At 41.5% G+C, this 27,991-nt stretch overlaps 1 protein-coding gene across 2 annotated transcripts in view; it reads right to left on the reverse strand.

Annotated features, from left to right (window-relative positions):
• NSD2 (nuclear receptor binding SET domain protein 2) overlaps window positions 1-27,276 on the reverse strand; it is a 65,863-nt gene extending 38,587 nt beyond the window's left edge. The window contains exons 1-9 of one of the 2 annotated variants that reach the window (XM_060275129.1): window positions 25,433-27,276; window positions 13,804-13,881; window positions 12,436-13,059; window positions 9,622-9,787; window positions 8,193-8,359; window positions 6,899-7,378; window positions 2,397-2,541; window positions 1,383-1,460; window positions 32-150 (exon numbers count right to left, since the gene is read on the reverse strand). In XM_060275129.1, the coding sequence (XP_060131112.1) occupies window positions 32-150; window positions 1,383-1,460; window positions 2,397-2,541; window positions 6,899-7,378; window positions 8,193-8,359; window positions 9,622-9,787; window positions 12,436-13,029 (1,749 nt within the window). In that variant the 5' untranslated portion in view covers window positions 13,030-13,059; window positions 13,804-13,881; window positions 25,433-27,276. Of the gene's footprint in view, window positions 1-31; window positions 151-1,382; window positions 1,461-2,396; window positions 2,542-6,898; window positions 7,379-8,192; window positions 8,360-9,621; window positions 9,788-12,435; window positions 13,060-13,803; window positions 14,340-25,432 lie in introns of those variants that run through there. The other variant, XM_035137435.2, reaches the window with a different exon arrangement.
• Window positions 27,277-27,991: the final 715 nt, after the last annotated feature.

Consider the following 27,991-nt stretch of genomic DNA (forward strand, 5'->3'; position numbering starts at 1 on the left):
AATGTACCAAACAAGCCAACAATGTAGTTACCTTTAGGTAATTCTTCTTATCCATCCTGAGCCTTTTCCTAGGTAGTTCCTGAGGTTCAAAATCTTCTTTAGGTTTTCTTGTCCTCTTTAATGTTTTTCTTTTATTTCCATGTAAGTTACCTTGGAGCAGGAGGATGGGGGGAAACTTACATGAAAAAGATCTAAAGCTCATTTAGAAAGTATCTTGAACTCATCTAGTTTTCATCAGTTTTAATATGCTTTATTAACCCTTAAAAGCCTGGGGCTTGCAAGTCCTGTTTCTAAAACTAATTTTACAGTACAAATTTTTCAGGGCTAAGCTTCTTATCAAAACACACCACAGGGTTATTGTGCAAGTTAACATTTGTTTTCTTGTTTCAAGCAATTTACCAATGGACCCACAATCTGAAGTCTTACTCTTGGTTTAAAATAATTTCTTCCCGAGAATTAAGGTCTTATAGAATGGAAGGCTTCAGTTACCTCTGTCTGCGAGATCACTAGTGCCATTTCTCGCAGTTTGGCAGACGTCTAGCAATATATGTAGCATGTGAATTTATTTTGTACGAAGGCCAAGAAAACCCCGTTTTAAATGTTCTGTCTCAATCAAAGCCTAGGAGAACAAATGCCATCAACACCCTGAATGTTTACATATGAGGGGAGATGAAGTAGTCAAATTCCATGTTACAGAGAGGTAGCTCCAAAACAAAAGGATCAGCAGCCAATCTATGTTTCAACAGCTCTGCTGTAAAGACTTACTTTAAAAAAGGGCAAACTTCTTAGCAGTCTGAATCTATATGTAAAAAGTAATAAGTAATGAGCTTCATCTCAACTGCTTTCCCCATCTCAACAGAAGTGCCTTGAGGACCAGCGGCTTCATGTAACAGTCAGAACTTCAACTTCAGAACATAATATGATATGCTGCAACAAATGCTAATAAACTATTTTTTTTAACAGCTACAGATAACTGTCCAGACATGATTCATGTCAATTAGGAAGCTTAAAAATACCACAGCCAGCAGTTATTATATACGCCAGTGCTTTCTGAACATAATATATTGGTATAAACTATACTGGCATACAATGGTGATCATTTGCAGACTGCTAAAAACATGCCCAAGCATGAAATACATATTGTATAGATATGAAATAAGCTATATTCATTTTGATTATTTTGTGGGACGAAGCTATCAGGAAGTTGAACAAAATTCAGCACTACAGCACTCAAGTATTTAATTCGGGAGCCATATAAATTCTGAAGCCAAAGGAACACAACATCCGAGAGAAAAAACGATGATTTGTGAGCAATTACATAAAAGGCAGGCTTAAGAATTACTCATAATGCATTAATAGTACACAGCACAGATTTCAATTACTTCTGGATCTTGATCTCCTTATAGGGGATTCTTGAAACACTTTACGCTTGGCCTCTCCCATAGTCTTCTGTGATGAACCTTTAGAGATACAGAATGTTGTGCAGTGTTGTTTGTTTGTGTTTGTTTTAAAATAGACATCCATTATTTTACACATTACGACAAAGTTGTTAACTTTCCCACAAGATGTTATTTCATACACAGATAACAAAACTGACTCCACTTTTTATACATTTTTTTCCAAAACTGACAAACCTGTCAAACACACCTTCATTCCACTCATTGCCCAAAGCAGCAACCTGATGGCTTAAAATTTCCATAATAATCTAATGAAGCTAATATGCTAAATATCACTTTATTACTACTACTACTGCTACTACTTTTACTGAGAAAGATCCCTCCCTTTCTCCTTCAGGTTTATTAGCTATTCCAAAGAACTTTTTAGGACTATATCGGGATATTGAGTGAAGTGTTAATAACAACCAACCAACCAAAATGCCTTGCAGGCTGTGATGCTATTCTAGAAGACCAGCGCAGTGCTCAATTGGTCATTTATAATTTGGAAACATGCATTTCTGATGTTTATGCATGTCAACAGTTTCACTTATTATAAAGAAAGGGAAATAAAATTACAAATGACACTGTAATTTTAAGAAGTTTGAATATGTTTAATGATAACATTTAAATGCTAAGATTATTTATTTCTCCTCAGTTCCACCATTCTCACTTTGCTAACAGTGAGGCAGCTGCTTATAGACAGGAAGGGAATGAGAAACCAGCAATATCTAAACAGTAGTTTTACACAGAGAAACTCCGCAGAACAATGACCAAGAAATGCAGACATTATTGACTTTTATTGTAAAGACTGCATTCACGGCTATCATCACGACACACCAAAATTAGAAGTGGAGAACAGCAAAGTCTGCCCCCCCTACAAGTCTCAAGCTGTGTGCTTAGGTTAACACCACCACATATATCAAACTTAGTTAGAGTATACTAGCACAGTTTTACGTTTACCAGTGTCTTCTTCAGATTTAGGAGAGGTCACTATGGCAAATTTTGTGTTATAGCGTGCTTTCTGTTTTTCACTAAGCATGTTCCACTGTGATTCCAGCAGCTCTTCAATTTCGTCACTTGAGGCATCTGGATGTTCAGCAATCACCTGAACAAACATAACACTCGTTCAGAGTAGGAATTAAAACATATACGTAGTCAAAACTAACACTCTGCATCTAAAAGTAATAGAGTAGAGATTAAGGTTCATTTTCATATTGTGGGATCCAGAAGGCAAAATATTTATTTGTACTGTATGCGTATATGTATGCTTATTAGCATAATTTGGAAATTTGAACTAGCTTTACACTAATTTGAACATTTTATTGTGCTTGATGTTATGTTTCCATTTGGGTACAAAGGTTTTTGAGTTTATTTTATAAGGAAAAGTGGAGCATTTTTTTCTAAACAAGTAAATATGATCTGTAATTATGGAGTGGAAAACTTCTGATCTGGCACAGCATCTGTGATCCTCCAGGTGTTGTTAGACTCAACTCCCATCCGTCTCAGCCAAAACAGTCAATGGTCAAGGAGGATGGGAGTTGTAGTCCAGCAACATGTGGAAGGCCACAGGTTCTCCACCATGGCCTGGGGTCAAGAGACTGAGCTACGAGTCAGCAAGTCCCCGGTTTGAGTCCTGTCTCTGCCATGAATTCTCTGTTCTCTCACCCTTTCTTCATCGTCTCACAGAAGAACAGAGCAAAAAGCCACCTTCAACTTAGCCTTTTCTGGGCAATGCTGCAGGCCTGCAGTTCATTCAGTCACTCAGGCAATTCCTCCTTGCCAGGGCTTGCTTACAAATTTTTGCCCTGTGCTTTATTTAATGTTGGAGGAACCACGCTGCTAGGCCACCCTGGTGAGCAGCTGCATGCTTGGTACCACTGCTGAGAGCACTTCAGTCAACCCATGAGTATGGGAGGGAGGGGTCAGCCCAGCAACTAAAAGATCTGTGATGTTGCAGCGGGAAATGCTAACCCAGCCCAAGAACTGCCAAGAGCTACATGCTCTGGGGCATTGCAGCTGACAGCAGCTTGCTCAGCATCCACAGAGGGTAAGCTAGGGGAGCTGTTCTCCAGCACCGAGACTGGTGATGCACTAGCTCCTTCAGAAAGAGTGTAATCCCATCTAGAGCAGGACATATCCCACTCATCCGGTCAAGGTAACCACCCACAAATAGTTCCTCAGTTTTGTCCAGATTGAACTGAAGTTTATTGGATTTCATCCAATCCATTACTAAGGCAAGACACTGATTCAGCACGTAAAGAACTAAAGCTGCGCAGCATCAGCATATTGCTGACAGCGCACTCCAAAATGGCAGACGTTCAGTGGTTTCATATACATTTCAGTGGTTTCATATACATTTTAAACAGCATGGGGGATAAAATCAAACTCTGTGGCCTCTCAACACTGAAGGTTCCACAAGGTCATACAAAACTCCCTAAGTGGTCGTCCAGTTAGCAAAGCAATGCCATGCACTCCCAACAGCCTCTCCACAAAAAAAGCCATGGTCAATGGTACCAAAAGCCATCAAAAAATCAACAGGGGCACACCAGAAAAAGAGGACAACCCAGGCGGATATTTCTCCATTTTCTGCCAGAGCTTTGAAGATGACACCAAGTGATTTACAAACCAATAACCCAGCCCAGCAGTCAAAATGGCCCGTGGAGGGTGAGCAAGTTCCCTCAGAGAGATCCAGTTCCCCATTCCTGACATAAGCTTTGTGGACTATAATCCAGTTCATCAGAATCCTGAAGTGTCATCCTAAATTGCAGGGGCACGCATCACTCTAAATAGTTTTTTTAAAAAACCCCACTATAGTTATTTAAAAGCAGATTCCATAACATTCCATGAAGACATGGGATACATTTAAGGAAATATCAAACATCCAAGGTTGTCACCTTTTGTTTCAATACATGTTATCAAGATGGTCTGCTGGGGGATTTCTTATAGAACATGCCAACTATTTTGTCAATTTAAGGCAAGATGAGGAACCTGCCTGCCTGTGGGCCAATCTTCTTGCCCCATGGGGTGGGTGGGTGTCCAAATTTTACCTGTGAGGCAGTTTCCCACACACACACCTGCCCACCCATCAGCTGACATCACTGCCCTGACTCCCACCATCAGACGAAATACTCCAAATCTCAACTTGGGAAATCCTGAAAGCTTTATTCATAAAATTAGCACACCGTCTCAGCATCAGCTCTAAGTACATGGTTCAATGATTCCCAAGTAGGAGTTTTTGGATGCACAGCTAGACAATGGACCCGCCCCTCCCACTCTGGTCCCAAGTGAGAAGACTCTGCTTGCAAGCGGGTGCTCCTGATGGGGAGGGGCGTGTGTTGAACTCTCCATCTCTCACCACACCTCCAATTCAACCAGCTCCACCCATATTCCAGCTACAGTGGTACCTCTACTTACGAATTTAATGTGTTCCGAACACACATTTGTAAGTCGAAAAAAATTGTAAGTCGAATCCCATAGGAATGCATTGGGAGAAAAATTTCGTAAGTCGAAGCAACCCTATCTAAAAATTCGTAAGTAGAAAAAAATCCTATCTAAACCGCATCCAAGATGGCGGACGGAGCTCCATTTGTAAGTAGAAAAATTCGTAAGTAGAGTTATTTGTAAGTAGAGGTACCACTGTACCTATTAGGCTACCTGGGAACTTGGCTCTGAAGAGATGGAGAAGGGCAACAGCAGTGCAGGACTCTCTTCTCCATCAGTACCTGAACTTTCCCCCACTGCCAGCCGTGGGGTCCTCTTCCTCTTCCTGAGACAGATCCTGTCCCCATTCCAGCTGAAACTACAGGACCCGTGATGGCTGGGAGGACTGATGGGTGAGAGAAACGGAAGGGATGTGCTTCTCTTTAGCACAACTTTTCACATGGCCTATCTGCATCTCCTGCCAAAAGGGGCATTTCCCTCACTGATTTGGGAGGGGGTTCTGTACAAATATACATGGAGTCCTCTGCTAAAACAATAGCGGGAATTTTCAGCAGGGGATTCTGACGCATAGCCCCTCCCTGAATCAGGAAGGGGTGTGAATCAGAACTTCCTACTAAAATGATGCTCCCACCCCCATCATTTTAGCAGAGGATCCCATGCAAACCTACATGGGAGCCTCTGTTGAAACAATTGTGGTAGGGAGAGAGAAAACCAGTGTTCGAAACCCCCATTGTTCTAGGTGCATTTTGCAACAGGGAATTTCATTAGTGCAAGCAGTTTCTGAGCTCTGGGTGCAGTACTGCTTCTACAATTTCAGATTAAAACTGCAGAGTGGAAAGAAAGGCGGACATTTTTCTGCCTCACCACTTCCAGTGGAGACAAGAAGATGGAGGAATGGAGAGGGGGTAGAAACCTCTGGCTTTTGTGTGGCTGGAATGCAACCTACTGTGCAAAAGGTGAAAGTCTGCCTACTTTTGACTCTGGCCTCACCCACTTTTGGCTCTGGCTGCATCCACTCATGCAGACTCCAAAACGTTACCCACAAAGATATGTGGTCCTAAGGCTGAAAAGGATTCCCCCACTGTGAACAAACCAAGGGAGTCTGGCTTGCCTAATCATTCAAACATGGGCTTGTAGTTCTCTTAACAGCTGTACTCATGTTGCCTCAGATATATTTGGCCTTTGCCTGGCAAATTTCACTTGCAAGATACCCATGAAAGGTGCTCATTTTCAATTATGATTTTCTCTTCATCACCAGGAGTACTCTGCTACCAATACCACCGTTCTATACACACACACACACACAAACACGATTCAAGCACATATCCCCTTTTCCCTCAAAGCATCTGCCAAGGTAATGATTGGGGCTGCAAAATACACACAGGGCTTAACCTTTCATCCATGCTGTTCCCCCAACCTAAATCTGCCCTCCAAACTGAACTGCCCCACCAAAGAAAACCCAGAACTACTGTATCAATGTATTTCAAATACTGTAGGTGGATGAAAGGGAGGACAGACACTGGGTCAGAGATGGACAACCCTTTAAGTCTGTATACAGAATGGTGGTTGAGGTGAGGATGAGATCTGAACTTGTTTACATTATCTACCTTGACCATAACACTGAAGAAATGTTAGCAGTTCCACCCTCAATAACCAAGACTTCTGTTTTGATTAAAAAGCTCATTTATGCAGGTAAGCCAGTGCATAATGCTGCTTTGGGGAATCAAATGCTTCTAGGCCATCACAAGTCACTCTCTCAATTTAAGCTATTTCACATATTTGATGCCAGGAGAAAATAGGTTAACCTCGTGCATTATGCTTGATCTCCTTTGAGGAAAGATGGGGTATATTAATAGGTTTCTGTATGCACACATGTGTGCATGTGTCTATATTTATGAGAGAACAGCTAGAGTTCATGTATTAAGAGTGCTTGTGGCACCTCTGAGATACTATCACAAGAAACACAGATATGCATATGAATTAAGCTTCGTAATACAAGTTCTGAAGGAAAATTCACAAACCTCATCTCTGTGCTTCTGACAAAAAACCAAGAACTGAGAAACTGCATCTCCCTTTCTGTTTCGTGGGGTGTACGCAACAACTTTTTTCCTAGCAACAGGAGACCCTGTGCTCCTTTTGGCTTCTCTCCCTTCAAGGACTTTTTCAGGGGTGATATTCTTAACTGGTTCAATGCCTTCATCTGATTCATTCAATGCAAGCTGTTTTGCTCTCCTCCTCTTGGTAGGAATATCAGATTCTTTCTTTGATTTCAAAGTCTGAGAAATGTCTTCATCTGTGTAAATTTTATCCATTTCCTCCAGAGACTTTACAGCAAGACCTGCTTCTTTTGCCACTTGAGGATTGAGAAGAGGTCTTCCCCTAACATAAATGAAGGTGTACTTGACTTTTCGTTCCTCTGCTGTCAGGGACAATGCATCTTTTGCTTGCTTAACACCCATTTCCCACTGGGGGCGTAGTTTTCCTGAAACAGGTTTTAACATCTGCAGGGAAGCACACCAACAAGAGAGAATGAAATGAAACCCTTACCCATGTGAATGATGAAAAATGTCAGTCTCCTACTATTAACATATTCAAATGAAGCTTCTACTCCAAAATGTAAAAAAAAAAAAAGCTAAACAAGAGATGTTGAATTGTGCATGGAACAATGACTTGGAAAGAAATGTGCCATGGCTGAAGCAGTAATACACCCAATGACAACATGACATAAGTAACATGGCTGAGCTATGGTATTATGCTAAAACTGTAAGTGTGACAACATGAGAATGGGCCTTTTCTGCGGTGGCTTCTGTAGCATGCCCTCCCGAGAAAAGTTCACCTTGTGTCATCATTCCATATCTTTGGCAGCCAGGTGAAAACAATCCTCTTTATTCTATGGCCTCCTATTGTGATGTGTAAATTATGTTACTAATGTTGTACACCGCCCTGGGATCATTGGATAAAGGACGGTATATAAATTGAAATAAATAAATATGCATGCATGCAGTGGCACATGTGAACATTCAAGCAACAACTGAACAACTACAGTGGTACCTCTACTTACGAATAACTCTACTTACGAATGTTTCTACTTACGAATGGAGCTCCGTCCGCCATCTTGAATGCGGTTTAGATAGGATTTTTTCTACTTACGAATTTTTAGATAGGGTTGCTTCTACTTACAATTTTTTTCTCCCAATGCATTCCTATGGGATTCGACTTACAATTTTTTTCGACTTACAAATGTGCGTTCGGAACGCATTAAATTCGTAAGTAGAGGTACCACTGTATGTTAATACATAACACATTAATATTTACCTTTATTTTCTCTGCTTTGGTAAGGGAATGCTTTGCACTTTCCTGGCATAATTGCTCAAATTGCTCTTCTCCTTTGAACGGTACAAGACTCTTCTCAAACACCCATGCTCGTTCTGGGGCATCTCCAAAGAATTGAACATGATATTGGCGAAAGCTCTTCTTTTGTCCTGGAAAAAGGTAGCAGGGGCACATATAATTATTTTGTCACCTAGAAATATTAATATTAATATAAACATACATAAATGTAAATACACATTTAATGGAAAATGGATTAACCTTTGTTTCTTTCAGGCTCTGATATCTTAATATATATGTTTACATTCTTTTTTAAAAAAAAATCATGGAGAGAGAGAGAGAGAGAAAGAAAGTAGTTTGGAAATATATGGACAGTTTAAAGAAATAGGCCATTACTCTATGCAGTCATTTGAAAAAGGCCTTGCAGAAGTCAGTAATATTACTAATCTCAAACAATCATTTTTTTTCAGAATCATTCAGTAGTGTGGGGCTAAAGATTGAAAAACAGCAACAGTGACACACATGAAGTTACAGCTTGGCCAAGACAATCTCACAGTGCACACAAAAGAAAACAGCTGCGTAACTGGGTTCTGTTATACTGTTAGGAGAACACTGGCTCACAGGAAGGTGAAACGGCAAGGTTTATAGCAGGCATAGGCAAAATCGGCCCTCCTGATGTTTTGGGACTACAATTCCCATCATCCCTGACCACTGGTCCTGTTAGCTAGGGATCATGGGAGTTGTAGGCCAAAAACATTTGGAGGGCCAAGTTTGCCTATGCCTGGTTTATAGGGTATGGTTGAAAGAAAGGGGGTAGGTCAGAGACTATGCGAGTCTTTCCCAACCTGTTGCTCTCTATGTTTAGACTACAACTGGCCATGATGGTTGGGGCTGATAGCTGTTGCAGCCCAAAACATATGGAGGACTCTTGGGTGAGCTGCTATGGTATCATGCTAAATCTGAAAATTAGCAAAACAAAAAAATTGTCCCTATATGGGGGGTCTGCAACAAGCGTATAAGTCATGTTTTGTGCTTTGACTGTGGAAATTGCCTGAGTGGAGAAGAAAACTATAAAAATAGTCGCCTACCAGAGATTGACTCACAAGAACTCAAATTATTTTTCTTATTAGACAAAAAGCATGACACCAACGGTTTAATTCTTAGCTATAGAGTCAATAAAGTATACAATAAATCAATGAGTAATAAATGATCAGTTCAATACAGCATGATCAAAATATCTGTAATAGTTTTAATCAAATTACAACCTTTATATTAGCTATTTTTCTAATAAAAAGCTCAGTGCAACTTGTGAGACACATAAAAGATACCAGTTTATGGTGGCTTTCCTTGTTAGTTTTTGGGCCTAACATAGCAATAGCTGCAAATGCAAAACTACTAAAGACAGAGGACATACCATTTAGTTTTGTGAAGTTGTAGAGAAGAGGATCAGTTGAAATCATGCATGGCCACCAGGGATAGCCAGTTACTTTGGACCATACCAAGTCTCCTACATTGTACTTCAATACATGAGTTTTGTCATCTTTTCCAAGTAGTAAAGAACAATCTTCTTTAGCAGGAATCTTTTTAGAGAAAGAAAAAGGCATACACTTACAAATTCTAGCAACTTGATCAAACAAATATATTTTCATATTTGAGTGCACAGGGAATGAAGAATGTTTCATAAATCACACATAATTGGTAACAATACACTGTGTATCTGTAGCACTGCAAACTAATGGTAACTTTAACTGGAATGTTCACAAAAAGATTTAGCCATATGAACTAAGTTTGGGCCACAGATCCACAGCTAAAGGGATACAACTATCAGCGCACCTATCATATTTTTTCAAGGCTATGAAGTTTCTGTTATTTCGTAACAGGGAGAAAATATTACTTTGAAATGAAGAGTGAACTCCAATTTTAAAGGAACAAGGGAGCCTCAGCTTCTCTGGAAGTAAAAGGAGTTGAAGCAACGGCTACTGAAAGCCACAACTGGTATCAACCGTTGCTTTAGAGCCTAGATATTACCTGTTATTGGAATTTTCAGGAACACAAGTTTCAGTACTACTTCACACAGTGTGTCAAAAAGCATATACTTGCCTTTTAACGTGTAGTGGGGAGCAATGGCCGACTCCTGACTATCTGACATATGCACCAATAAAATTCATGTCTGCTGTACAGACACATGTTTTTAGGTGCATGCATAAAATAGGTTGAGGATATATTATCAGTGAGGGACGCGGGTGGCACTGTGGGTTAAACCACAGAGCCTAGGGCTTGCCGATCAGAAGGTCGGCGGTTCGAATCCCCATGACAGGGTGAGCTCCCGTTGCTCGGTTTCTGCTCCTGCCAACCTAGCAGTTTGAAAGCACATCAAAATGCAAGTAGATAAATAGGAACCGCTACAGCGGGAAGGTAAACGGCGTTTCCGTGTGCTGCTCTGGTTCGCCAGAAGCAGCTTAGTCATGCTTGCCACATGACCTGGAAGCTGTACGCCGGCTCCCTTGACCAATAGAGCGATATGAGCGCTGCAACCCCAGAGTCGTCCGCGACTGGCCCTAATGGTCAGGGGTCCCTTTACCTTTATATTACCAGGGTTTATGTGATTCAACCCTGTATTCGTTTTACAAAATTGAGTTCCTAGCTCCAAGGCAGTGGTCACAGTGTGTGTTTGTGGACTATTCTAGAAAGGTCAAGGAACTTTCTTTCTGTTCAATCTTCCAGAATCATTTCATACACCACATGCAAAGGCTGCAGGGACTCCCAAGAAACATTTGTGATTCAAGCTGTCAGAAAATTAAATGGTAGCAAACAAACAATTTTTCCATATGCTGTATTGGAAATCCAGTACTATTTAAGGCTAGTTTATACATCCAATAAAATTAACTCATAAAGCTCCTCTTGCATTGTACTACTTGAGGCTGCAGGTGCACACATGGAGAGGTGCAGACATGAAAGGTGAAGCAGTGGTACCTTAAATTGGACTCTGAATAAAGTAGGTAGACATGTGATTGTTCCAAAATTGTTATAACATGGGCAGTCATGGACATACCAGTCAAAATGCTGGAAGCTGTGTTATTCACTTACTGGACGTTCTGAGTCATCTTGAAGGAATGTCCCACATATAACACGTTACAGTAATCCAACTAGGATACTACCAGAGTGTGAATCATCATGACTATCCATGTCCAGGAATGGCTGCAGTCACTGCTAAAAGACCCTCTGAACCACATAGGACATTGACTGTTTTAGATCAAGAAATACACGCAAACTTTATACCTGCCGTTTCAGGGAGAATACAACTTCATAGAAACCTGTGAGTCTGATTGGCAGGTGCGTATGGTTTTTTTGGGGGAAATGTCATAGCTGGCCAAAAGTGGCCCACGGACCAGAAATTATCTGTATTAAGCACATGGAGGTTCTTATTGATCAGAGGTAAATGGATTGGAGGTAAATGGACCCCTCTGCTACTTTACTAACATCTATGCAGGAGTGCATATTGAAAGGACAACTTAGCTTCTAGCTGGCTTCTTGATTATTATACCTACTTAAGGCAAAATAACACATTATTTACAGATCATAAAATGCTTCCTATAAAGCTGCTTCGTATAGCCTTGTTACCTTTACAATTAATAACAAAAGTGCTTCAGAATGAGTGTGTGCTAGAAGCTCAATTCATTTTGCATTCCGTTGCACAAAGTCTAAACAGCACAATGTCTCAGTAAAACAGTCCATCGAAACATAGGTAGCTAAACCAAGATGATTGGGGCTGAAGGAAATTTTATCTGGAGGGCACACGTTGGCTAGCTACCCATGTTTTGGTGCATCAAAGTTAATACAAATACTCACTCTCCAATAGCCTGTCAACTGGAACGGTTTCATCATCATCAAAATGAAGATGAAAAAATTGTTTTCGTAATATGATTCAAAACTGGACCTTAATGGTCCATTATAATTAAATACATTATTAAAACTTCCCCTATTATTAGATTGTCTGTCTTAAGTTCACTCTGGGGAGCGCCAGAGAAGGGAAAGGATGAAACGGACTCAAATGAGTGAAGCATGGGGGTGCATGTCTATGCTCTCCAACTTCATTTCATAGACTCTGAAACTCAGAACCCTTGTAGGAACCATCAGCTGCTACCTGACTGATCAGTTAGGTCAAACATTGGCAACTTCAGCTGATACGAGTTACCCAAAGAGCAGAGGTAGCAAATAAATCCTGTACCTTCTCATCCGAGGAACTAGATGTGTTTGATGCTAATGCCGCTTCAACAAAACCCTGTTCAAGTAAGGAATCATATTTGATGCTTCTTTTTCTATTTCTCCTTTCCTTATTTGCTGGCTTTTGCTCATTTTCCTCTGCCTGAGACACATCTATTCCATTGTCACCACAAATTGAAGATTCAAATAGAGGCTTTCCATTCATGTAGGTTTTAGTGATTTTCAGTTTAATCTCTGGAGAACCATTCTTGACAGGTGTAGTGTTAGGTGGAGTCGCAGGTTCTTTTATATCCTCAGACTCAAAGCGCAGCTTGGTGTCTTGTGTTGCAGATTCTCCATTAAACACACGAGAAGTGAGATCTTTCAGTTTGTCCGCAGGAATAAATGGGAGAGCATCGTGGCCATTATATTTCGGCATAACGTCCTCCTGTAGTGTGGCAGAAAGGTGTGTCTTGCCCAGGTAAACAGAACACTCACGATTCACTTCACAGTTCTGTGTTTTCCCTGTAGGATTTCCAAGGATCTCTGGCACTTGCTTCATTTTGATGTGGTTGACCCTTTTTTTGGCTAGAAGAAGAGAGCTACTTTTGAAATCCATTCAGTCAAAAGGATTTCCAGTGTTGTACCACTGCATTAAAGCAGAAGAAAAGAAAAGGAAGAACAATTAGGATTGGGATATTTATTTATTTTGAATGCTGCTTTGGTGTATATTACTTAATATAATTTAGAGCATGCGGTCAGAAACTTACCCAGGCAACATCCCCACTCAAGGCAAGTTGGAATTCTATTTACCAGAAGTTGTTTTTACTATAAGAAGTTGTTTTACCAGGTTTATATAATTTTGAGGACAAACTAGTTTAGGGCATTAACACTTCCAATTTAAAACTATTTGATCACTAATACCATTACTGTTCATTAGATTATCCCTAGGAAGTAATTATCTGGTTCTCATGTGTCAATAAAGGTGAGTAGGATTCAGAAGAATTCATCAATGGCTGAACAAGAGACACCATTTACTTCAAAGCTGCAAATCTGAGGGCTTTGCCAAACCCCTCTCCCCCATTAGTTCCACCAAACAAGACAACTAACTGCTGTAAGGGAAATGCCAGACTCTAGAAGAAAGGGGTTGTGATGCCTCGTGGCCCAATATGGCTGCATTTGCCTGCTTCTCACCCACCTCATTGGTTTAGTCAGTCAGTCAGTCAGTCAGTCGACTGCAATGCAGATCATATGCTCCAAATCATTATTTAAACAGATTTCACAGGAAGTAATTTAAAATGTACATCTAAACTTAAACCTGTCAAAGCAACAGGAACCAATGGTTTCGCTGGAGCTTTGTATTTAGAAATTCAGAATATTCTATTGCCTCTACCTGGAAAACTCTTTAATGAAGTTAAGGAAGGGGGACAGATTCCATCGTCCTGGAAACGAACCAGAATCATAGTGTTACCTAAACCAAACAAAGATAAAGAACAGGTTGACTCATAAAGCATGCAGGGGTTTGGTTCCATGTATACGTAAAAACACATATACTCAAACCATGGGAACCACCCCATCATGGGGCTTCCAGAGCCGGGCATAGGGAACCTTGCTGAAAAGTTCTTTTTGCGCCTGGCATTTCTGTCTTGCTTGGGAAGCAAAGCCCTCTCCATGCCACAACCCCGGAGGCCCTAGGGCAGGCACCCCCAAACTGTGGCCCTCCAGATGTTTTGGCCTACAACTCCCATGATCCCTAGCTAACAGGACCAGTGGTCAGGGATGATGGGAATTGTAGTCCAAAACATCTGGAGGGCCGAAGTTTGGGGATGTCTACCCCTAGGGTGTTCTCGTGAGATCTTGTGGGAGCATCCTGCGTCCATCGTCTAAACAAGGTTGCTTCCCAAACAAGGCAGAAAGGTTAAAATCTCTTTTTGCACTGAATTGCACAAGTTAAATGCATGTAAAATTGTACTGTGTTTCCAATTAACACTGATGCTAAATTGTTCAAATGTTCTTATAGAACATCCTTCAAATTTAGCACCAAAATACATACAAGTAGAGCAGACTGGTTTTATTAAAACATGATTAACTGCTGATTCCTTCAGCCACATATTAAATGTAATTCATCATAGTAATCTAAAAGAGTCAAAGGCACTTTGTGTCGTCTGATGTGACAAAGGCCTTTGACAAATTGGAATGGGATTCTCTTTTAAGGTATTAGAATTTATGGCAATTGACAAGTCATTGAAATATAGAGATATTTATATAAAAATAGACACGCGTCAGAGCTAACAGATAGGACCCTGATGCTTTTCAAGCAGAGGAACAAAACATGGCTGTCCATTGTCACTGATGTTATTAGCCAAGGTTTCCATTGCCAAGACAAACACGCTACACAATAATCCTAACACTACTGATGGTGAAACACATTTAACTAATTTATTTGCAGATGACATTGTGTTAATGATCTTGAACCTAAATGAAGTTATGCCGCATTTAATGAAGGTAATTAAAGAAATGTAGGTCTTTAACTGAAGAAAACAAATTGGCAAATATGCAAAAATAAATAAATATCTATGTGTAGATAACCCCCAACATTGAAATTTAACATTTCTGTTAATCCAGCAAATAAAATAAAAGCTAAAAGAATGGGATGATCATTCACTTTCTTGGCTTGCAAGGATAGCAGCAATTAAAATAATCATATGCCCAGTCAGCATATCGTGCAAATGATGAACTATTATATTTTTATTATAATTTCAAAAAATCACCAATACTTACTATTATTATTATTATTATTACACATCAAGATCAAGGAAAAAAATCATTCTTGCATCTATAAATTCAGACAAAAAGAGGGTAGCAAAAACCATGCTGTACGATGCTGCATATTCTTATGTACGTGGGGCTACCTTTGAAGGTGACTCAGAATCTACAACTACCGTAATCCAGAATGCAACACCGATCCTAAAGGATCTACATTGGCTCCCAGTCCATTTCTGAGCACAATTCAAAGTGTTGGTGCTGACCTTTGAAGCTCTAAACAGCTTTGACTCTGTATACCTGAAGGAGCATCTCCACCCCAATTGTAAAGCACAGACAGAGATCCAGCTCCTGGCTATTCCCTCGCTGTGAGAAGTGAAGTTATAGGGAAGCAGGCAGAGGGCCTTCTAGGTAGTGGTACCTACCCTGTGGAACACCTTCCCATCAGATATTAAACAATGACTTTTGGAATACATCTAAAGTCAGCCCTGCATACAGAAGTTTTAAATGTTTGATGCATTATTGCATTTTTATATTTTGCTGGAAGCCACCCTGAGTGGGCACCATATAAATATACCATCATCATCATTATCAACATCTTAAATATACAACAAAAAAATTCCAGGATTACCATTATACCACAATGCATCACATAAAAATATATAATTTCAATACTAAAAGATAATACAAAAAGAATTTTGATAACAATGGAAATGCCTGGAAAACCAAGACAGAACTTGAGAGGGCCTCAGTATTTAATTCATCCATCTCAAACAACTAAATCAGTTAAGACTCCCTTTTTAAAACTAGGCATGCTTTTTTGGGGGGGGGAATTGTTTTATATATTCAATGTCAAAGATTTTTATATTGGTGATAACCCCAAATCAGGCGATCTACTACAATTAGCAGAACTTAAACATACTTGGTTCCAAATCAATCAGGCAACAATACCACTCTGGAATTTAGAATTTTTCTTAATTTCAACGGGAAACAATAGCAAAGAACTTTTGTCAGAAACTTAATTGAAGAATACATGGGATACATATACCAGTTTAGAAACCTGGGAACCTGCAAATGAACATTAAAGATGAACCGTGGAATGTCATACAGAACAACATTCAAATCAGTGCCAGCTAGATTTAAAGCACATTCCATTAAAATTATACTTTGCTGGTATCTTACTGAATAAATTCAAATATAACCTTGATGTGTTGGGAGAAAATGTAGTGAAAGAGGAACATTTTACTGTATGTCGTGGTCCTGCAAAGTATTATTGAACTTTTGGTCAGAACGGGAGGAGGAGTAGGCTATTGGTTTGTTCTTGTTTTTACTATGCATTTCGTGTTTTTTATCTTGTATTGTAGTTTTATATTGTGAACTGTCCTAAGATCTACAGATTAATGGTGGTATACACATTTTAATTAATAAATAACCAAAATGTTCAACCTAACTCTCAGTTAGACTTATTGATGATATTTAATAACTCAGTACAACATAGGGTTTTCAAAAATCCTATTATTTTACTGGTAACAGCAGCCAGATTGGGAATAGCTAAACAATGAAAAACCTCTCGTACTAATTTATTTGAAATTTTGTGTCAGTTTTGGCAGATGAAAACTTTGGCTCATGAAAAAATGATCCTATAAAATTAAAGCACAAAGAAAAAGTGAAGAAGCTGGTGAATTTATTGAATATATGTCTATGTCAAAAAAATATTTACTATCTCCCTTCAACTCAATGAACATTATGGACGCCTGGAAACTTTTGAAACCAGCTCATAATGATGAAATGGACTTGCATACTGAAATGTAATTATCAACTTTATAACTTCTGACTTATTCTCTCGTGTTTTATAAAAAAACCAAATAAACATATTTCTAAATTAATTTTTGAGTAAGCTTAGAACATGTAACAATTCAAAGCTTATTCTGCAAGTAAGCTATTAACCATTATATGCTCTATGATGTGACTTTCACAGTGAGGTGTTAATTCAGGGACCACCAACTGCAGCCACAGGTACCAAGGAGCCCTCAAAGGCTTTCTTTGGTGCCCCCAGGACAAACCAGAACCCTCAGATTCCCAACTTTCACTTTATTTAAAAAGTAACTTTATAGAAATTTTAGAACATGAAATGAGGTAAAATGTACAGGCACCACGCTTCTTACTTTCTGTGAGAAATTAGCCTGTCGCACTCTTTCAGTCTTTTACTTTGTGCCCTTGCCCTCATTTTTTTTGCCCTCTCCTGGAAAATTTCCTGCATACATCCAAGTGGGAGAGGGAGAAATGTATATGCAGTCTCGTATGTATTATGTATGCACACAAGCAAGAGCGAGTGAGCGTATGTGTGTGTGTGAGAGAGAGAAAGAGAGACAGACAGACAGAGATGCATGAAAGTATGGTGTGGGAGACATTCCCCCCCCAAAAAAAAAGTACTGGAGAATGCTTTACTGGAGAATGAATTACTTGTGTGTAATCAATACTGTGTGATCTCCGCAATTACCGGTAGTACCAGCACAACATAACCTCAATCTTAATGTGGGAGGTCAGTTTTTCAGGGTTTGGTGGGTTAAGAAACAGTTACTGTGTCATGACACCCACAGCAGCCATATTGCATGATGCTAAACTTCAATGGCAGCCATTTTGTGACTGGTGCCCACAGCACTTTCTAAAAATTCAAAATATGCCTGCTGGTTCAACAAGGTCTGCGACTCCTGTACTGAACGTACAGAAAAGGCACATGGATCCTTAATTTTTCACATTGCTAACCGCTCCATTCCCACCTCAAGTTAGAAATGTAGACAAAACATACCGTAGCAAGCCTGGCCTTTAGCACAGCACCCTGATAATGTTCCTCAGGGTGCCGTGTCTCCCTGAGAAGTCCCTACCCCATTCAAAGATTATGTAAGCTACTTGACTCTGATGTCCACTGCCCAATACAGAACCTACAGAGACACTTGGTGGCAGACGCATCTCGACAATCCCTCATCTTCTGCTGCTTCCACCTGGGCTTCTCACACATTCAAGGCCAAGATATCAAACCAAAGGACCAACAGTGAAATAGGAGTCTTTGTGGGTCTGAGGTTGAGCAACTACATTCAGGAGGGAATTCAGGCACAACTGGTTTGACTGTCTCAAGAGATGGCCAAGCACTGATTCTCCAGAATCTCTGCCCGACATGGTAACATCATTTCCCTTCAAGATTTTATTTTTTTAAGGTTACTTACTACAAGTGGGATAACCTACTTCAAAGAACTACACACCTTTTCTCTTCCAACAGGAGAAATGTAACCCACCAGGCTTCCTTAACGGGATACAGAAACTCAGATGGCTAGAAGTATAGGTCTTTAATCTGCTACCACATAGCAAATGCAGAGCACACTGAGGTATCACATCCAACAAAGACAGTTGTACAACTGAAACAACTGCACTCTGTGACAAGGACATTGCAAGCTCCATTGCCCCAGCAATTGGGCAATCAAGAACCTGAGGCTAACCTGCAGAACACAGTTCCTATAAAAAGATCACAAAGATACAGCTGTAAGGACTCAAGTAGAACCATGGGCACAGCCTCTGGTTGCTCAGAAAGAACCAAGCAATGTCCTGGGAATGCAGGAATGCAAAAAGATTAGAGAAGCTCTACTGTGAAGTTCCAGAAGCAGCCATCAATAAAACTTGAAATGGCAATATCAACCTAGGGCTGCCAGAGCCAGAACGTTGTTGTCCAATTGGAGAACGGCCACCAGTCTACTGAACATTTCAACAACACCCCCCCCCCCAAAAAATATCCTGTGCTTATTAGAAATTAGGAGCTGCCTGTATCACTGCAGATTCTCCCATCACTTCTGCTGTTGGGCAGGCTGTGAATGGAGCTTCCCAGCTGCTGCCCTTTCTGCGACACAAAGAGTCACTGAAGTAGGGTCCTTGGAAGCCATTGCGTCAAGTAAGAGTGTAGGCAAACTAAGGCCCAGGGGGCCAGATCCGGCCCAATCGCCTTCTAATTCCAGCTCACGTACAGTCCAGGAATCAGCGTGTTTTTACATGAGTAGAATGTGTTCTTTTCTTTAAAATGCACCTCTGGGTTATTTGTGGGACATAATAATTTGTTCATTCCCCCCCCCAAAAAAATAGTTCGGCCCCCCACAAGGTCTGAGGGACAGTGGACTGGCCCCCTGCTGAAAAAGTTTGCTGATCCCTGCCTGGTACAACACAAACGTCCTTGGTGAAGTGAATCCAATAGCTGTACAGGACGTCTGGAATGAAAACCGTTCCGGCACAAGGAGAAGGGGCAGTAGCAGTGCCTCAATTCTGACTGAATCTCGCAGAATGAAAAGACTCCCCCTATCAACTACCACTATCCTACGGAACAGGGCCTGCCCAATACATTTCGGCACCTGAAGCAAACCACAAAATGGTGGTTCCCCACCAGAAAACAGTGTTAGAAGCTCAGATATACGAGCTTCGCCCAAAATGGCTCCTTAAAACCAAGGTTACAGCCGCCAAATCGGAATGTCTATAGTTTCCATTTTGAGGTACAACCGCTCTAGAGTCTTGTTTTCAAATGATGGACTGACTGTGATTGGTTATTAGTTAAACATCTGGCTTAGTTCAGATGACAACTTTGAGCTAGGTCAAGAGCTTTGCAAATTTAAAGAAGTTACTTGACCAAGGGACAGCCCAACCTCTTTCTCTTAATGGTGACTGCTCCTGTCAGGCTGCACAGAAAAAGGCAATTCGGCTCCTGAAATTCATTCTGACAGTGCAGATAAAATATAACTGATAGAATTCTATAGGATATGGTATTTAGTGTGTGAAAACAGTCCAGATCCAATGATCCCCAATGGTGGCCATGTCAGGCGCATTCCCGACGCCCAAGCATCTTCCCTGGGTCACAAATGGCCAATAATCAGTTGCAAAATGCTAATTTTGAACACTGCCAGGAAAGGAGGGGTCAAGATCTATATCTGTAACAAAGGGGAAGAAAGATCTACTTTGGGATCTGATGCCCCGAGGATCCTGCTCCCCTGGGCAGTCACCTCACCCTGCTTTATGGGTGGGCCAGGCCTGCTACAGAAACAGCACTAGAGTGAAAGAGAGACAGAAAGAAATACAGTGGTACCTCTACTTACAAATTTAATGCGTTCCGAACGCACATTTGTAAGTCGAAAAAAATTGTAAGTCGAATCCCATAGGAATGCATTGGGAGAAAAAAATCGTAAGTCGAAGCAACCCTATCTAAAAATTCGCAAGTAGAAAAAATCCTATCTAAACTGCATCCAAGATGGCGGACGGAGCTCCATTCGTAAGTACTGTAGAGTTATTCGTAAGTAGAGGTACCACTGTACACAGGAGGGATTTATTATTTTTTAAAGAGAAGGCAATGTAAGAGGAAGAGCCAACAAGATAGTGGAGGGAGTGAAGAGCAGGGGGAAAGAAGTGAGAACTACAACATAATGACAGGGAGAGGCTAACCAGTTACCCATGCCAAACAAAGAGAGGGGGGAAACACCAAACACTATTGAAAATGCTTGCTACACACTCACACAAGACAGAGTAGAAAGTCAAATGCTGCTAAAAATCCAAAAACCCACCACACACAGAACAAAAAAGAAAGAAGGGGGGGGAGAGGAGACACCAAATGCTACTAACTAATGAGAAATCAATGCAGAGGGAACAGCAAACATTACTCACTAAAGCTTCCAAGCTCTACTGAGAAGATAAAACAGAAAAATAAAGAACAAGCCTGAGAAGCCCGAGAGAGAGAGAGAGAGAGAGAGAGAGAAAAGCAGACAAATGGTAGTTGAAGACAGGCTTGAGCTTGCTTTGCAAAAGCAAGACATACTTAAAGGATGTGGACAATCTATTTTATTCAATAAATACCCATGGGGAAAGAGTAAGTGTGTCGTAATGAAATGAAATAAAAAGATTAGCAATGAAAAATTACTAGTAAAAAACGTAAGGGGGGGTGGAGATTGCCACACTTAACATTATAAAACATTAAGACAACATTGAAGTATAATTCAGAAAGTAAGCAAGAAGTGGATTACATTGGAACAAGAAATAGCACAAAGGAATTTGTGGGTCCTGCCCTTTCGCATTTTCAATTCACTGATGTTACAACCATTAAATAACCAGTATACTGTAGGCATGCTGAAGATCTAGAAAAAATGAGAGTGCTGGCTATTCCTTTGTACTTGCTCATCCCTGATACCACAAAGTTACTATCAGCAGGTGATGGATATGAATTTGTGTAACAGCATCCTATCATTGGGGTGGGGGAGATTCTTCTGCTGTAGAGCTTTTACAATAACAGCCCAATTTTTCTGGAGCAAACATTGGGGACCCAGGACTGAACTGGCTGCAGGCTCACTAATTTCTACATTTATTAGCTGATCAAGCCCTAAAGGCTCAATGTAATAATAGAAGGAAAGTTATAGCTGACCCTGGGGTATAAGGGTAGGAGGTTGGTTTTTGGTCTTTACACTAAACTCCTGAAAATCTCTACTGGGCCTTCATTGGATTTAAGGGTAATGGGGGGGGGGGGGGGAAACGCAGATAAATTTGGTAGCCAGCATCTCCACTGCACAAAAATGGAAAACATTAAAGGATTAAAAGCTTGGCTCCAATAGTTTTTTTAATCATATATGTCTTAATGTTGGACCGAAATTTCAATAAAAATGTATAAATACAAAAGCAAGCAAACAAAAAACACAAAAATTATACCAGCTGATGTTTCCAGCCTGTTTGCAGGTAAGCACTCCCTACATTCCTGCCAACCTAGCAGTTCCTGCCAACCTAGCAGTTCGAAAGCACGTCAAAGTGCAAGTAGATAAATAGGTACCGCTACAGCGGGAAGGTAGGGACCCAGGTGGCGCTGTGGTTAAACCACTGAGCCTAGGGCTTGCTGATCAGAAGGTCGGCAGTTCGAATCCCTGTGACGGGGTGAGCTCCCGTTGCTTGGTCCCAGCTCCTGCCAACCTAGCAGTTCGAAAGCACGTCAAAATGCAAGTAGATAAATAGGAACCGCTACAGCAGGAAGGTAAACGGCGTTTCCATGTGCTGCTCTGGTTTGCCAGAAGTGGCTTTGTCATGCTGGCCACATGACCTGGAAGCTATACGCCGGCTCCCTCGGCCAATAATGCGAGATGAGCGCGCAACCCCAGAGTCGGTCACGACTGGACCTAATGGTCAGGGGTCCCTTTACCTTTACTCCCTACATAAGGAACATGACAGCAGTTTAATCTGGATATATCCTGTAGATGTGTTGCTGAGACCAACTGTGCTTTCTTCAGATAGTCTGGTTTGCCAGTTGCAGTCCTAAGGCCAGGGGTCAGCAACCTTTTTCAGCCATGGGACTATATTTTGAAGAAGAAAAATGAACGAATTCCTATGCCCCACAAATAACCCAGAGATGCATTTTAAATAAAAGGACACATTCTACTCATGTAAAAACACAGTGATTTCCAGACCGTCCGCGGGCCGGATTGAGAAGGCGATTGGGCCGCATCCGGCCCACGGGCCTGAGGTTGCCTACCCCTACCCAAGGCTAAAGGCACTCCTAGCCACTTGAGGTCACCTGATTCAGAAATAGCCCTAAATTGCATACATGACAACTCTGTACAAAACAAGCTGCAACTCTCCATCCACATCAGTGGTCTTCCCAAACAATACATTATCTTATCTGGATTTATTGTTCTCATCCATCTTAGAACTACCTCCTGACACCTGTTTTAACTTTTTGCCTGCCTCCCAGGGATTAGCATTAGATAATCCATGTGATTAGTGATCTGTAAACCTTTGGGTGACCTCTCTTGGAAGTTTCATGTAGGAATTAAAAAGTATGGGAGACAGGTTGGAATCCTGAGGCACCACAAAGGCCAATGCCCTTCGGGTGGTAAAAGTAGTCACTTAACACAATCTTCTAAACCTCCCCCCACCAAAAAAGGGGGTCCATACACTGTAACACAGCCTCTCTCAACCTAGGATCCCCAGATGTTGTTGGGCATACCTAGCCAGCATGGCTAGTGGTCAGGAATGGTGCAAGATGTTCAATCAAGAACATCTGATTGAGAAAGGCTGCTGCTCCATGATGCTTCCAAAATCACTCCAGAAAGATGCTCTATGTGACTGGCAAGAAGGCAAATTTATTTGTAGCATTCATTAGGCAAAACCTTGTTAATACTCACATTGAGAAAACATTGGTGCCCTGCATAGGATACTATTCACATCTCAAAACAGACATGGAGGGATGTGCAAAAAACACATCAGCTAAAGCAAGCTCAGGAATGGTTTTTCCCATGAGCAATGATGAAAATAGCTCCTGTTGCTCACTTTATAAGATGCATTCCTGTGCATGCCTACTAGAGAGTACAGGCAACTCCCAATTTACGCAGGACTTTTGTTGGAAGGCTCTGCGCGTTATGTGAAACACCATTGGAAAAGCCTGCAAACACCCTCTAAACCATTGAAAAAACCAGCAGCACTTACCAGATGCCAAACTTCGCCACAATTGCTCCCTCCAAACCTTTTTGTTCAAACTCAAACTCTCCATAGGCCTCAACGTTCGGTGCAAGGGCTCCTGGGATTGCAATTGCAAAGGCTTGTGGCATTGCTAGGCGCTGTTTTTGCAACCTTTTCACCCTTTCGAGGCTCTTTTAGGGCCATTTTAAAAATCACTTCTGGGTTCTGCCCAGTTGCGCGTCAATCAGACATGTGAAATTTGGTTGTTGCCTATAACCTCAATTAAAATGAATGAGATATGCATCTGGGTAAACAAGCATATGATTGCTGCTGTGAGAAAGCATTTGTGAGGGCCAACTGTGGCACAGTATAATGGTGGGTAGGTCATATCGCAAATGCAGGAGAATTCATAAAAATAGAAAAGGTAAGCTACTTAGGTGAAAAGTGGTTGGGTGTAGAACCAAATTTGTAGACTATACATTAAAAACCTTGCACTGAAAATCAGAAGGCTTTAGCTTTTATACACAGGCCCACCAAGAGCCTGGTTCAGGGGGTACTGATGTAGCGGGCTGCAAATTAGAAGGAGCTAGAGTGCAGGTTTTCATTAAGAACTCTTTGAATACATGCCTACTCTTTTTGTTTAATGGGACTTACTCCTAGAAGTAGGGTGCAGGATTGCAGTCTTGGATTTGCGAGGAAGGGGCACAAGAATGAAAATATCAATATCAAGGCAAAACAGAACATGAAGTTGTTTTAGAAAAGAGGGGTATATAAAATCAAATAATAATTTTAACAGAACATTTTTTTAATGAGCAATTAGGAAGAATACTGCCTTTCCAAAATGAAAGCAGATCACTCTGCTTTCTTCACTTCCCCAATAACTCATTTTTGAAATAAATGCCCACTACATAACAAACTGAGAGTAAACTCAGGTGAATACAAGTGGACCTTATGCATCCTGCTAAACATACAATAATCAGGCCAGATTAATATAGGTTAGTCCTGAAGCAGAACTGTGCTAATATGGGGAGAGGTGGGCAGAAAAACATGACTGTTCATAGTACAAAGATGCCTCACTCTGGATAAGGGAGCCAAATTTTGACGCCAATGATACAAATACTAGGCCCCCTTTTGCAGCCATTTTATACCTCCTATATTTTCACAGCAGACATGTAGTGTAGCTTAGATTGAGCTAGCAACTTGCAGGAAGTGAGCAAAAACAGTGAGTTAAATGAGCTCAAAATGTGAACCTGCACGTACAGTACTCAGAGTATTTCGTTGATGTAGCAATCAAAGCATGGAGGGTGGAGTGATACATGCTTAATTGGCATTGTGCATGTTTTTTATTACTAATAGCTCATCACTTTTTTTGCCTATGAATGTTGGTATATTACATTTCTGAACAATCAAATTTAAAAACATTATCAAGTTGCCTAAATGTTTCGTTGTTATTTTTAGAGTTCCTTGTAAGATTTAGGCTTGGCATTGTAGAACAGGATTCTTGTGCCTGTAACAGCCGTGTGGCAGGCAGAAATTAAACTGGGTAAGCCTTTGATATGGGAATGCAATTACAGTGGTACCTCTGGTTGCAGACACGATCCGTTCCAGGGTGCCGTTCGCACCTCGAAAAGTCCGTAACCAGAGCAGCGCTTCTGTGCATGCGCAAACCATGCAGAACGCTTCTGCGCGTGCGCAGCAAAACTCGGAAGTAAACACTTCTGGGTTGGCCGCGTTCTTAACCCAAAAAAACACAACATGAAGCATTCGCAAGAAGAGGTATGACTGTACTGGGAAAACTTTACCTGTTGATAGGTAAAGGTAAAAGGTAAAGGACCCTTGGACAGTTAAGTCCAGTCAAAGGCGACTTTGGGGTTGTGGCACTCATCTTGCTTTCAGGCGGAGGGAGTTGGCGTTTGTCCGTAGACAGCTTTCCGGGTCATGTGGCCAGCAGGACTAAACCGCGTCTGGTGCAATGGAACACTGTGACGGAAACCAGAGCGCACAGAAACACCGTTTACCTCACCCCGTCACAGGGATTCAAACCCCCAACCTTCCGATCGGCAAGCCCAAGAGGCTCAGTAGTTTAGACCCCAGTGCCACCCACATCCCTCCCTGTTGATATTGTGCATCTCAGATATGTTATTACTTGTGCAGAGCCCCTGACATTTTAGGGGGGGACCACCTGCAAAAGAGGGCACAAGTTTTCATATGATATGAAATGCAAGCATGTGTCTCTCTTGCAAGTGCAGCAGTGGACTGAATCAACATACAGCATACTGTTGGCATTGCTGATGGGTGAGATAGCTCAGTTGGCAGGGTGTGAGACTCTTAATCTGAGGGTTTGAAGCCCATATTGAGCAAAAAGATTGCAGGGGTCCGACTAGATGACCCTCATGGTCCCTTCCAACTCTACTATTCTATGCTTAGAGATGGAATTGTAAAATCTTATTGGAACAGTGATGAGAGCAAAAAAAAATCCATTAGATTCTAGACAGAAACTGTTAGGTTTCTTATGCTCAGCTGTGGGTTGTTTTGGACAAAAGACTTCTTTTAAATCCAGCTTCAAGCCTTGGGCAGGGTGGAGTGGAGAACACATCTTTGCTTGGACAGGTAGATGACAAAATAAACTGCAAAAAGCATTTGGAGCTTTGTTCAGATTACTGGGATCTTCAGGGTGGCTCAGGAGAAAAGAGTTCCACATTATTTAAAAGGCCCTCATATTTCATAATACATGGTGATTGGCACAAGGTCACTCAGTGAGCTTTTTGGCCAAGCGAGAATGTGAGCAAGCCTCAACACCAAAGTCCTGGTTGCCATCGGTTATTAACTCATTTGGGCTTACTTCTTTTTATACATACCGTACATAGGATAAGCAAATTGTTTTTGTTATTTAAACATGCATTGATTTTTGTATAAAATCATGGGAATAGTGATAAATGATACCCATTATAAATCAGTTTATACAGCTAAAACAAGAAGAGACCAATCAAACAAAATCAATTGCCAAGTACCAATGAAGGAATCAAAACCAAGCCTTTGTAAGCAAAACAACACCTGAGTTCTAATATTTCACATGTTTGTTAAACAGACCAGTTTAAGATGCTCTACAAAAGAACTGTATGAAGAATGCCACACTTTTAAAGCAGACAGATGTTAGTTATATGCTCTAGTTTTAAAAGTCCTTTTGATTTCCATTCCCATCACATTTTAGCAATTACACACCCCTCCTTTGTCATGTTTTCATTGTGAACTCAAGGGAGCACGATGCACTTTATGGGCAATCCTCAGGTCAGCTCATAAGTTTACTCTTTACTGAATACCATCTAACAGCTGCACAGCAAATGCTGTATTTCAAGTGACTGAAGAATCAACCTATTAATGTGCACTGTACAGTACATTAAAGCAATTTTACTATTACAAAGATTTAGCAGGTGTGCACCTCTGATGCCTTCAATGGAGTCTATTTCCCCACTTCCATGCCTTTTAATTAGGTGACCCAAAAGCCCTAGGTTTCAAATCCCTAGGAAGGTGGTCTCTGATCAATTGCCCCAGATTGGCGTGCTCATCCCTAGGAATGCAGGAACCCATGCACGTGGCAACGCGAAATAAAAGAGCGATCTATTATTGGCTTTTAATTCCCTAGCAAAAATCTGTAACGTTTTAGTCCTAGGAGATGCAAGACCGTGTGGCCCCTTCCCCTCTGGAAGGAAAAAAAACCCCAAGCAGCTGCTGCGTTGTGAAGTAGCCCCAGAGGCGTCCTTTGCAATCTCATTTCCCCAGTGGAGCTGCGTTCGAGGCTTTCCTTCTTGCCAGAAGGACATCGGGCCAAGCTGGCGATGTGCGGGCGGGTGGTGGTGGTGTTTGGTTGGTGGGTGGTCAGGAGAAAAGGTCTTCCCAGGCCAATCGCCCTCCTTCACAACCAGGCTTAAGCCGAAGAGGGAGCGCGCCCTATCAGGGCTTATTAAATCCCTTTCCCATACGCCTAGCAGCAGGGCTGGCGCACCGCATCCCCAACCGCACAGCGCTCCCTTGGTGGGGAATGAATCAAACATGGCTTCCTTCCCTGCCCATACGTTCCCGGAGTTGCATCCTCGCCCCCTCCCTCCCTCCCGCAGCCCAGGCAAGAAGCAGCGGCGGCAGCAGCCGCTGCCTCCGGCCGAGAGAAGCCCTCGAGCGGGCGACCCCAGAACCGGAGCCCAGGCGGGGCCCGAGGCCGAGGGAGGAGAAAAGACTCCAAGCACGACCCGACCGAGCTCGGTCCCCGTTCTCCCCCCGAGACCCTCCCTCGGCCAACTCCGGGCCCCGATTTCACTTCTGACCCTTTCTTCCCGAGTTACGGCCCCGCCGCGCCTCCATCTCCT

This window comes from Zootoca vivipara, chromosome 5, assembly GCF_963506605.1.
Source record: "Zootoca vivipara chromosome 5, rZooViv1.1, whole genome shotgun sequence".
Taxonomy (NCBI): Eukaryota; Metazoa; Chordata; class Lepidosauria; order Squamata; family Lacertidae; genus Zootoca; species Zootoca vivipara.